At 43.7% G+C, this 12,829-nt stretch overlaps 1 protein-coding gene across 3 annotated transcripts in view; it reads right to left on the reverse strand.

The window, feature by feature from the left end:
* Nucleotides 1–12,829, reverse strand: part of FLI1 (Fli-1 proto-oncogene, ETS transcription factor) — a 77,333-nt gene that overhangs the window by 8,304 nt on the left and 56,200 nt on the right. For all 3 annotated transcript variants that reach the window (XM_009890811.1, XM_009890810.1, XM_009890812.1), the window contains one exon: nt 11,174–11,242. In XM_009890811.1, the coding sequence (XP_009889113.1) occupies nt 11,174–11,242 (69 nt within the window). The remainder of the gene's footprint in view (nt 1–11,173; nt 11,243–12,829) is intronic.

Below are 12,829 nucleotides of genomic sequence, written 5' to 3' on the forward strand. Positions count from 1 at the left end.
TACATAGGGGCAGCTGCACTTGTGTTGTTAGAATGAGACGTGGCTCTGAGTGTGACTTTGCAATGGTAAGAAGGGTTAAATACCATAGTTAGCCATACAGGCGTTGCTACCAAAATGTGTTCACTCAGCTAGTACAAGTTTCCAACTCTTTCCATCCCTCTCAAAAAAAGAAGTCCAAATCCACTAAGCTATTTTTGTTTTGCTTTCACAAAAATCCATGCAACGTGAAAGAACCACACCAGCCCTCCTGGCTTCCAGGCCCAGACCCTAAAGCTGAACGTGTTTAAAACAAAATGGAAAAGGCAGAGCCAGGGAACCTATCCAGAGACTCGGATTTCTGCAAAAACAATATCATTCCCAGGACCTGACGCCCAGTGGCTCGAAGAGATCCTACAGAACTCCAGCCAGACGGTTAGTTACAGGGAGAGTCTTATCTGTCATTAAAACCACTTGGATTTTACACCAAAACTTGCCGCGCTATGGAAATTCAACTAAAACTCTTGGACTGAGGTCATCTTCTGGTGTAAATCAGCAAATAGCTACAGTGAAGTTAGAGGCAAATTTATACCAGCTAAGGATCAGGTCCCCAAGTCTGTTTTAGACTTAAAAGGCCCAGTGGAACAACAGTCCTATGACAAATGTGTGTTCAATACAAAATGGAATTAAAGAGCAGAAAATAAATCATAGATGCTTTCAAGAAATGTCATTCTGCAGCTGTCTGGTTTATGTCCAGAAATTCCCCAGAATGAATGCATACTCTATTATGAGTAAGGTAAAGGATATTAATAATGCTTTGCACTTTCACAGCACCTTTCAACTAAGGATCTCACAGCTTTGCAAACATTCACACTCACAGCGCGCCTGGGAAGGTTAATTTTATTTATTTACATGCATAAATGCACTTTCCTCAGGCTTTAGCTGCCTTTTCCAGATGAAGTGGCTTTCCCAGAAGTCAGGCTGTGCGGAACAGACTGCGTAGCACTGGTCTCTGGACACCTTCTAACCTTGGTCTATACTTTCTCACCCCAAATCTCCCCCAGCTCCGACCTCACCACCCTCTCTGCTGTGTGGAAGTTCTCATCCTCCGCTGTGCAACTCCTGTTTCAAAGTCTATTGATTCCTCTGGAATTAGATGTAAATCAGAAATAACACAGTAGTGAAACAGCCTGTGAGGCCACGCAGAAGGCTGAGAAAAGGCTTAGAACATGGCAAAATTAGCAAGATTGAGACTGGGCATTAGGGAGGCTGTCCTGTAAAGTTCAAGAGATGAGCTTAATTCTCCAAAGCTCTGCAGTTTCTTCTTGTCAGACTGTCTGGTGCGACAAAGGAAGGGCTTGACATGGGGAAGAAGCTGAGGAGCGTGTCCCAGGTTTCCCCCGGTTGAGACTGTGGGACATGGAGGAGGAGAACGGCTGCAGGCTGCGCTATGTAAGCGTAGGAGTATGGAATTGCAGTCGGGAAGATAAGGCAGGCTCCACCGAACCACCAGCCCACCTTTACAGACAGCCCCCCCCGCCATCTCCCAGCTTGAGTGCTGCTTCGCTCCTGTTCCCCATACCTCTGGATCGTATTTAGTCTAAACAGCCTAATAGGCTCAAATATTGTTGGGGGCTGGGGGCAGATGGACAGGCAGGCACAGACTCGTTTCCCTAGGAAACCGGGCTTAAAATCCCCAAGCAGATTTCCACATCACAGCAAAGACCATCCTAGATGCCTAGCGGTCCTTTCAGCTTGAATGCAGTCCAACGAACAAGCCATTAGGGAATCTGTGTTTAAGATATGATGTATTAGAGAGCAAACCCTCTCTGATAAGCTTTAAAAAGTTCTTAAAATTCTTTTTAAAAAATGGTGTTTTATAAATCTGAGAGCTTGGGATGAAGGGGAGAAGCACAGGGGGAGATTTCAACTGAACAATAGGCTCACAGTCCCCGTGCTTCCTGAGCTGCTTGGTAAGTGCTGACAGCCCCTTCATCCTGCTCTCTCCGTAGGAGCTTTTTCAGCCACACCAGATTCAGGCGCTATTTTGTGCTACCAGCCTTGATAAGGCTTTCCAGGAGAATAACGGGCACTGGGCCGGTAATATCCTCGTTTTTCAGGCCTTTTTGTTCTACGATGGATACAGTGGGGCTGGGTCATTTATGGACTAAATGCTTTATAGGCACTACAGGGGGATCTTATTTGAAATGCCATCTATGCTGGCATAGTGCCCTTAATTGCGAGCAAGGCTGGGAAGGAATAGCATGGCATATTTATCGTATTCATAGCATCGCTGGCAGAGGTGGCAGCTCTTTTCCAGTCAGTCACTGTCTGCTTTATGAACTGCTGGGGCTCACTGTCAAGGTGCAGAGTGACTGGTCTGAACATCAGCTCCCTCTGTCAGGCCCGTGGGCAGTGTCATGCCCGGGTTAACTTTTGTCTGGGGAAACACACGTGCAGCAAACTTGGGGGGGCATCTAAATTCCCCAGCATGGTAGGTGCTAAGCAAACGAAAGAGCCCACCAATCTCTGCCTAATGAAGCTGATACTTCCAAGGAGATTAGGCAGCCAGAGGATGGACAGTGGCTTGTCCTAAGTCTTGAGGACAAAGCCAGGAAGAAAATAAAGGTAGGTTTCCCAAGTCTCGGTGAATTGTCTGACCACTTACTAACACTGCCTCCATCTCCCTTTGAAATGCACTAGCAGCCTCTGACCTAGTCTGCCGTGCTGATTCAGGTGAATAGTAACATCAGTAATGATTGCAGTCATTTAGCCATCTTCTGTTGGATTCCTTACCACAGCATCTTGGGGGGCTTTACAAAGAAGAGTTGAATGACCTCAGTTCACACAACGAAAAAAATCCCAAACCTGAAATACAGAGGACCTGCTCTTGAATACCCTCTCTTATTTGGTTAGGGAGCACAGGCACTATATTTCCAGACAGGACTTGGCCTTAGAGATTTCAATGAAGCAAATCAGCGGAAGGAGAAGGCTGCAAATTTGAAGCGGGCTGTGAGATCCATGGGCTTCTCCATGCAGAACACAGTCTGGTTTTTGCAATGAGTCCATCTGCTTTGGTAGGAAGAAAGGATCCTGGCTTGGTGGCTGGTATTTAAATTAGCTTCTCTAGATGGGAAAAGCAGAACTAGGTGTCCTAGGGGATCCAGACTTGTGATTAATCTAAGTGGTCACTTGGGGTCTATTTTGCGGCAAGTACTTTACAGGGAGAGAAAGAAAGGAGGGCATAGGACCTCACCGCTTTTCCTCCCAAAGTGAGGTTGTGTGTGGTGGCACTATTCTGGTACCTTGGAAAAGTTCCAGCGTAGGCGCATGGGAACAAAAAACACTACTGCTGCAAACCAAACATGTAAGCAAGGTCTGCCAAGCTGCTGAGCGTCCAGCCCTCACACTCCAGTCATTTAACCTCCTGGAGATGGCATTGAAGAGGTGGGGTTGTGTTTAAAGCCAGTTGGAGAGAAGAAACCTAGACTGTGGGTTTCTGCAGGGGCAAAGAAGCCAAAAACACCTCCAACTCCTCCTAGAAACATTAGATGCATTGTTTTAAATGATGGCAGCAAACTTAAAGGTTGTAGACTCTGTAAGGTTCTTCCCAGGCTCACGCTGGCTCTACGTATATGTAGTAAATGCTCAACACATACGGTGCAAACCCTTACAATGTCAGCAGCAAGAGATTTGCTTAGATGCAGTTTTTCCTAGCATAAAGCTGTGAAGGTTCCGGATGCTATCATTTGTCTGTAGGTGGTTTGACAGTGTGTAGCAGAGCTGGTGGAACAAGACTAGAAAGCAGAGCAGAGTATGAGGAGTACTCCAGCCTTTTCAAATGGCTACAAGAGGTGGCTCATGCAAGTCGGCAAAAAGTCAGTCCCATAACATTTAGCCCTATGGCACACACACACAGGTGCCAGTTACATGCGTGTCATAACTGTGTACACTGAGGCCTTGAAATCTCACCCACAGTATCATTTATTTTGCAAGGAATTACTTTTCAATTTACTATTTCTGCTAACTAAAACAATTACTTAGCACGTATGCCATATGTCATGCTGTATGTCATTCACGGCCAGTATTACTATTACTGTTCTCACGGTCACGTAAGACTTTTCAGTGCCTTCAAGCACCAGACTCATTTGTTTCTGCTTCAAGACCACAATGTCCTGCTCCTTGCACTAAAGAATCACCAGTACAGGGTTCATATGGGGAATTAAGTAATTCTAAGTCTCTCCACTAAGAGGAAGCAACTAGCTGAGTGCAGAATAATTTCAAAAATAACCTCTATCCTACATTATCAGATTATTTGATTGTTTCACAAATAAAATAAAATAAAAAAATAATCCAACATCTCTACATTGCTATTAACCTTAGAGATAAGAAACTGACGTGGAGACCAAAGTCGAGGTTTGGAACAACATTAGGTTTTGATCCAAAGTCAACTCAAACCAAGGGAGAAGGGACCGACCGCTGGATTTGTGTAAGAAATCTGTTGCAGAGCTTGGACATGAAAAACAGGTTTAACTTGGGGAATCTCTGAAAGTAGCTGAGAGCCCGGTTATAATTGCTATCCTCGTGGAAATACAGACCAGAGCGATCAAACCTTTTCAATTTAACTCCTATTCTAGATCCAGTGTCAGATTAAAGTACTGTGGCTGAAGCCCACATATTTCCAGCATCAGCCAGGATCTGGAGGGTAACAGAGTGCATGCACAGAAGTAGGACTCAGGATTTCCAAAGGGGACTCATTCAGCTTGGACAGACAGGGGCAGGGACCTTCTGAAGCAGGGCATTCCCACTTGAGATCTGCGATTCCTCTCCCCGTTAGACTTAGCCTGCCAGGGCGACATGAATGAGCTCCTGCGCGCAGCAGCTCTAGACCCTGGAGCTCTGATCCGCCACTCGGAGGAGAGCTCTGGCCTCCAAAATTTGGAGTCACTCCCTGTTTGCTTTGAGCCATAGGCGACAGCCCCCAGTTGTGCGAGTGGGGCTAGAAAAACATCCCAGAGCCGTGCAGCGGTGGAACTTCCTGATTCACGTCTGAGTTACCCTGTGCAACGCTTACAAAGACACATTATGAAGAAAAGGAGGAAGTAATGAGATTTTTTGGTGATGTTGTTGCTTTTTTTAATATCAGCAGCAGAAGTCCCAATGCACAGCGCATGAAGACTGAAGCATGTGTCCTAAGAATCCCTCCCAGAGCCAGCTTTGAAAAGCAGTCACTTTCCAGTCAACATACACGTTACTGAGCTACGCCGGGCTGCAGACACCAACGGCCACATGCAGATGGGCACACTGCCGAGCAAAAACGCAGACACACAATTGCATGCGCTGAAAGGCGCGTTTCGGAGCACCCTTCGCACACTTATATACACATTCATCCAAAACACACACAGGAGCGTGCACAAATACGCAAAGAGCACTGTGCATATTTTACCCCCCAGCACACAGAGGGGCAAAACCAAACAGTTAACGTGCTTGCAGTTTGCACCTATTGAAAAACACAGAAATGCAGAAGTAAAGAAAAAGAAATGCATATTCATGGAGAAAAAAGCTAGACGCAGCAATATACACATAAGAGAAAAGGGAAGGGAAGACACACATGCGCAGACATTGCAGCTAGCAGCTTTACAGCATTTGCCCATTTAACTCATTATCAGGAAACAAATTTACTCGTCTTAGGAAACAGCCAAAGCGCTTCCAAGAGCTTTTCACGGGAGGGACTGCACCCCAGCAAACGTGTAACACCCCCCCCATGTGCAATAACATTGCTTGCAGTGCACCCTAGGCAAAAAAATAATAGCTCTTTTGCTGGGAGAAAAGGAAGGATAATGGTTACTTAGAAAGTGCTCCAGACAAGCTGTCAGGTTGAATTCAGAGAACTGGAGTCTACTCTGGGACAGCGCTGGCTCAGGGTGATCCCTTGTGAGTTGGGTTTCCTGCCTGCTACAGCTTAAAGACAACGATTCTTTGTTTCCAGTTTTTCTGGTGAAAAAACACACGCCTGCCTCTGAAGAGGGTCAGGGAGAAAGCAGACAAAACACTAACTCTGGAATTTCAAAGGAAAACAATTAAAAAAAAACGAAAGAAAAAAGAAAAATCCAAGAGCACTAGCTACTGTCTCTCCTGAAATCATAAATCCCTGGTTTGGCCACACAGTCGCAATAAGAGAAGCACCAAAAAAGCCTCCCCTTTTTCTGCTATGGAGCTAAAAATGGGATATTTCATCACCAGGCACACAAATATCATCGACAAATGTTTTAGCGTGTACAGACAATTAAAAGGGCATAAAGCTGCAACTGCTTTTTCTCTGACATGACTGAGACTGGAGGGTTTATAACCTTTGCTGTGAACAAGGGGCCTTGCTGGCACACTCTAAAGAAGCGTTTAATGAAACTGGTCAATATTTTTCACGTGACAACCTTTTAGACCTGAAAAATGGCCTTTCCAAGAGAAGAATTTTATGCAGGAATTTGAGACTAGTTTCCTGTGGGAACCGTGCTTATGCAATCATGCTGCCTGGGGTCTCTTTGCCCCTCTCCCTCTCCAGTCCCCCAAAAACTTCTGAACCTGTTACCCAAAATTGTCACCCAATTTGACAAGCGGGAGAGATGAGTTTTAAAGAGTTCCTACCAACCTAAAGGAAACTGCTGGGGAAAGAGGAGAGAGATTGCAGCCCTGACAGTGAGAAAAGCAGCTGCACGGACTCATATTTTGTTAGGTTCCAGGAATTCTGCGTGAGAGAGATCTTATTAATGCTCCAACATCAGGACACTCTTCCTTAGGGGCTCACAATGAACATGGGTACAAACCCATGGGAAATGACGCTGTGTGAGTTTCAGAGCTCACTGATTTGTTTGTCTCCTTAAATTTGCCAACAACCAAACAAAACATACAAGCAAACACACCTTATACCCAAACATCCTTATTGTTCACACAAACACCTTCATAATGCAAATATAAATATGCAATAGCCACAGACCAAATCCTTAAAATTTGTCTCCTACATCCATATTCATGTATTCACATACAAATTTCTTCCCGCTTTGAAAATGCAGGTAACACATCGTTTTTTCCTCTGTTCTGCTTGAATTTAAGTTGGATTTATGAGACTTTGGGCTGGTTTACCACTGTTCTAAGCTACCTATGTTGCCTTAGTGCTGGAGGACAGAGGCCCATGCTGAATCCAGCCTTTTAATCAAGATCATACATAACCTGCATATACATGCATATACATGATCTGCCCGCAAACAGCCACGCAAAATCACTCCCCTAAATTCTCACACGTGATGAGTCGGTGTAGCTCTTATCAGCCAAACCTTCCTTTATCCTGCTCTGGCACCTCACTGCACGAATACCCACCTCTCTGCGTTATCAGCAGGTACTACAAAGCACCACGTATACAACACCAGACACTCCTACGTGCCTGTTTAGACACATGTAATTTTACACATCAACACGTCATGATTCTGCCTCTTTGGAAACTGCCAGCAGTATCCTGTGAAGAGATGCTCACAACCATACGGGACACAGCCCTTTGGCCTCCTAAATGTTGTTGTATGTGAGTATACTTTCCATTTCCCTATGGAAACGTACTTAAATGACACCATTCTGATGGAGAGCAATTTAAAATCTCCACGGACTTGGGCAGATAATGTGGTTTCAGATTCTTCTCTCATGTCTCCGGTACCTACAGTAGGTCAGTCATTGCTCCGAACAGTCACGGAAAATGAAACAGACCATCTCTCCAGTGGAGCGCTGGGAGTGGGACACAAATCTTTCCATTCAGCAATGAGAGCAACCTCATTTCATTTTCCAGAAAATTGTTCTCTAGCCAAAAAATACTGGTGATTTTCATTAGAGCAATTTATTTCTCAAAGGCAGCTGAAGACAATTTGTACCAATGACGCTAAATACCGTACTTTTGAGTGTTTATGAGGCTGAGAAGCAAAGAAGCTCAGGCAACAAGAGTCCTTTGAACACGGCAAGGTTTCTACCTATCTGTTCTGCGAACAAAATGCATATGCTTTGTGCAGCAGCTGTATAAGTTTACAGTATCTGTTTCTGCTATGAAAGCAGTTTAACTCTCCTAAAGCAGCGCTACAGGTTCTTCTGTATGCAGAGCTGGCATTGCAGAAGAGAAGTGAGAGGGCAGAAAATAGAAGGGAAAAAAGGGAGTAAAGTCTGCAGCTGCAACCAGCCAAGGCGGTTCTGTTTCCAGAGCCACAGCACGAAATCCAGTCCTGTGGCAGCAGCGCTGCCCTCGCCAGCCTGGGCCACAGGTCAAGCAGTGCCCTGTGCTTCTGGGTGACACCGAACGTGCCCTGCTATGTCTCTAACTGGTTCGGGAGAGAGTAGAGCCCTACGCTGCACGTGAAACATCTGCGTCTGTCTGTGTTGCAGCCGTACCTTTTTTTGCCATGTAGGTTCTTTTTTACAGTATGTGGATGGAATACATTGTATAAAGCATAGTGTAAGTGTATGCAAAGAGCATGCATTTCTCACTGGAATTTGCACAAGCAGGTTATTTGCATTAGCTATGTGATCTTAGAGAACGTGCAAGAAAAATTACAGGAGGAGTGAAGAAAATAGTATTTTCCTCTCTCTGACATGTATTGTACTATTTCATCACCTCTTCCTGCTTTTGAATCCTCAAGGGAAGGTGGTTAGAAAAATTTGTTTGTTTTTATTCACAGGCATAGAGAGAAGAAATATTTACAGGATTAGTAGATTCAAGATGCATTAACATAAAGCAAAATGCTTCATCTTTTGAGAAGTTAAGGAGACAAGAAAATACCTATAAAAAACATTATTTTTAACCTGCAATTCCTTTTCCAAAAGAATATAATCATCTTGAAGACAGGCCATTAAAAAGCCTTAAAAGGAAGCAAGGAAAATCTTGTTGCCTAACAGACTAGACTGAGGCTGAGGAATTCCAAGCCCAGCTTTACGTCCATCACAAGTTTCTTCTTTGATATTGGACAAGACACTTCACTCTGCTCCCCCAATTCCTTATCTGTCAGCCTGTCATGTTCACATGTCTCTTATCCTGTCGTCTTATCTCACAAATAGTATTTGGAGCATGAATCAGTGACTATAGTTTGAAGTGGGTTGGTTTATCCTAGAACAGCATTCAGACAAATGAATGCAGAGGAAATTTATGCATTGCAAGAAGAAACAGTAGAGGAATAGACGGGATTTCAACATTTCTATGCTAGTTCTTAATTTTTATTTGACTATCCCATGGGTGTTTTTAGTCCTTTATTGACACACGATGAAAGTACCATGTAAAGTTAAAAACGCCTAGCTGACAGAAATCAAATGCAAACTTCTGTCAGCTGCACTAAAGAAACACACTTGAGGGCAGTAAAAATGGAGGGGGAGGAACATTTTTTTCCCTCAAATTTCTTTCTGCCTGAGTGACTCTGGGCCCAACTTGCAAAGATAAAGGGTATAAAAAATTCAGAGGAGTGCAATTTTACACAGAGCATTTCTCTTTAATAAAAAAACACAGCTTTCTTCCCTTTATTTTTAGCAACCACCTGGCCTGAGACAGAAAGAGCAGTCTTGGATGTGCGTGTATGTTTATGGGGGAAATTGTGGAGGAACACGTGCACGTGTGTCTGCTTTATTCAAATAGGAGCAAGCCTAGCTTTTACTAATTTTAAATAGATGACTGTTAGCGTCAAAGTAGTCAGTCACAGAAAAGCCTGAATGGCTTTGTCTCTGCAATGTACCATGTTTTATCAACTAAGGCCTGTCTCATAAAGAGAGAACGGTGTGCCAGGGAACAGACAGCTCAAATGGATAGTTATACGCTGGACAAAAGCTGCTGCTGCAAAAACCAGCACTGATATTGTGTCCAGGGTCCAAGACAGATGTTGGAGATGAAATGCAGTGTGGTGCAAGGAGAAAGGAGTGCTGGCTCTAAGAGCAGTGCTAGTCAGTGAAGCAGCCAGACACACCATGCAGAACCTTGTTAAATGTGTGATCTCAGTTTGCTTTCCGTGAAATGGGGGGTTTTCTCTCTCCCTCCAGCTGCTTAAATAAAAGACTTTCTGCCTTTCCCCACTACTCTTTGAAATGCAAACCTCAAGCCATGTTCTCCTGAAAAGCATAGAAATGTTTACATATGAGGTGAGGAAACTGTCTCGGCACAAGAGCAGACTGCTTCTAGGTGGGTTATCTCATACGGCAGACATGAGATTTCACACTTTTCCCAGAAGCTTCTCAAATGGAGGAGCTGCACACAGTTCAGTGAACGAAACCAATATTCCTGCAGTTACACAAAGGGAAAGGAAAACCAAACTCAAGGCTTATAGTCATACAGAGTAAATTATAGAGCACAGAACCAGATTTTTGGTCTTCAACACACTATTTGGCCTTTAGCAATTCAGCTGTCTGACTGTGACTTACTGTCGTATGTAAGTGAGGGATGTGCATCATACCCATCCCACCAACTCTCATAATTTTACCATGACTGTGAGAATTCCTTTTTTGATTAAAAATAGGAAAAAGGATTAGGACTGTAGCTGCAGAGGAAAACCTGAAAAACCTGACTGAAGGATATACAAACAATTCAAAAGCCTGAAGGAGCCCCAAGTCTGTTATTAACTTTTAAACTTCAAGGTTTCTGAGATCTATCCACATGATCAGAATTTCTAATAGATTAAAAATTTGGGGTTATTTGAAAAAGAAAATAAAAATGTTCCAAAATGAAAGCGTCCCAGAGGTACTTTTGGTCTTCCTTGGTGGTTGAAACTAGCTGACAGATTCATGAATGGTTTTGGAAGACCTGAGTGGCCTTTATTCAGTAATGGAATTTATTGTGAGAAAATTTTATCCTTTCAACTATGAACTCATTCAGAGAGAAATAGTGTCTCTGTCCTTACTATATGTCTGAGATTTCAAACTGTTTCACATAAAGAACAGAAAATATGCCATCAGTTCATCAACTCAGTAATATACAAGTGTGAAAATGACAGATACACATTTTATGCCACAATGTTGGCTGGGCAAGTGGAGATGTGATTTTCAGCATGGATGGGGCTGCAAATTGTGAATTATTCTATTTTAACCATGCTGTGTGGGCATAGCAGATCAGAACATTTTCATGGACTAGTTCTAACCCAATCAAAAACATTGTGAAAGCACAGGCAGCCAGGACATTTCTATACAAAAGACTGACCTTCTTTGGTGGCAAGACGCGAGGAAGCTTCTGTGTGGGATGGAGTATTGTAGACCAGCAGTGAGCTACCTATAATGAAAAGAAAAGGACTTATTGAAGTTTGAATGCGCTCTGCCGGTGGGGAACCATGCAGCCAGGTTATCGCTAGGATCTAAAGACCAAATTTTTCAGACAATTAGGCACATTTTGTATGATGGATAGGAAATTCTTTTAAAAGCTTGGTAGCTTTATGACACACATGCTACTGTTTCTCCACTTGCAAACCAAAATACAGACATTTGCCTCCTTCACTGAGCACCTTGATGTCCTCCCTTGAAAAATGATATAAAGGAGTGAGGCTGTACAGTACATTTATACAGGTACAATATCTATCACAGCAGAGCCTCTAGAAATTACTATGGCATAGATTGTACAACAGGATAAGGAAGAAGCTTTTCTCTTTCTAGCTGTGACAGAGAAATTTCCTGTTTGAGGAACATACAGTAGAAGTGACATGAATTGCACTGTCAGGATCTGAACATTTTTAGAGTGTCACATGCTTGGTTTTGAGCCAACTGCTGCAAAAATGTCACTGATATTCCAGCATCCCCCCCATGCTTTGCAGAATTTGAAAGTAGTTTCCTTCGTTCAGAGTGGCCTTTCTATCCAGCCCCACTTGAAACAAAACTATTCAAGAGGAGCACAAAAAAGAACCCATTGGAAGGGTCTTTGTTTTGCACAGCCTATGGTGGAAATGTTCTTTTCTAAGCATTTTACTTTGGTTCTCCTGCGAACTCTTCTGGAAATGGAGGAAGAGGCCCTGTGAGCTCTTGGAAGCCAGCATGTAATACACATTTCATGGTTGTCTAGTTATATGTGTTTACCCTACATAATCTTCTAGGCTCACCTTTCCTACAGCTCTTTGAAAAAGTTTCTACTGCATCAGGCGCTGACACTCCAAACAAGGCAGAGGTGCCTTCTGCGTAGGGACCAATGATGTGAACCGGAGCAGGGCACCAATCTTGCCATGGGTGGGTACGAAAGAGAAGTGCTTTTACAGACACTTTCTGCTATTTATATCTACACAGCCCTCTATTCAGTGAGATTCTGTCCCATTTAAGGTACTTAGTCCTAAGCAACACACAGCAAACAGTATAGATTTCTGTATGTGCTATGCTGCCTCTGAGCATCCCCAGATCCTTTGGCAGGGCTAAGAGTACCTCTTTTGCAGGTACTGTAGTACTAACTGATTAGGATCTTGTGACTAAGCCACGCAGTCTCCACATTCCTCTAATCCACATGATCCCAAATAACACTGACCTCACTTGCCCCTCAGTAGTATTCACTTTCCTGTGACAGCTGAGGATTAGGCAGTTCACTGCCAGAAGTAATAGCCATTGCAGGTGCTGCACCTTATTGGCCCTGTTTTCCTATGGATTTCTTTTCTTCCCCAAATGCAAACAAAGCCAAAGACGTGCACAAGCCAGCATGTACACAGAGGTAGAAGGTGTTGGAAAACAAAGCCTGCTCGTAGGGAGTGGAGGATGGATGCTACGAGATGCTGCAAGACAGGGAATGTTTCAAAAGACTGGGATGGATAACATGGTAAACTCGGGGGTAAAGAGTTCAAAGGGATCCCAAGGGTACCTTGACTGTGAAAGCTACAGATAGCCAAAG

This window comes from Charadrius vociferus, unplaced genomic scaffold (genome assembly GCF_000708025.1).
Source record: "Charadrius vociferus isolate BGI_N301 unplaced genomic scaffold, ASM70802v2 scaffold858, whole genome shotgun sequence".
Lineage (NCBI taxonomy): Eukaryota > Metazoa > Chordata > Aves > Charadriiformes > Charadriidae > Charadrius > Charadrius vociferus.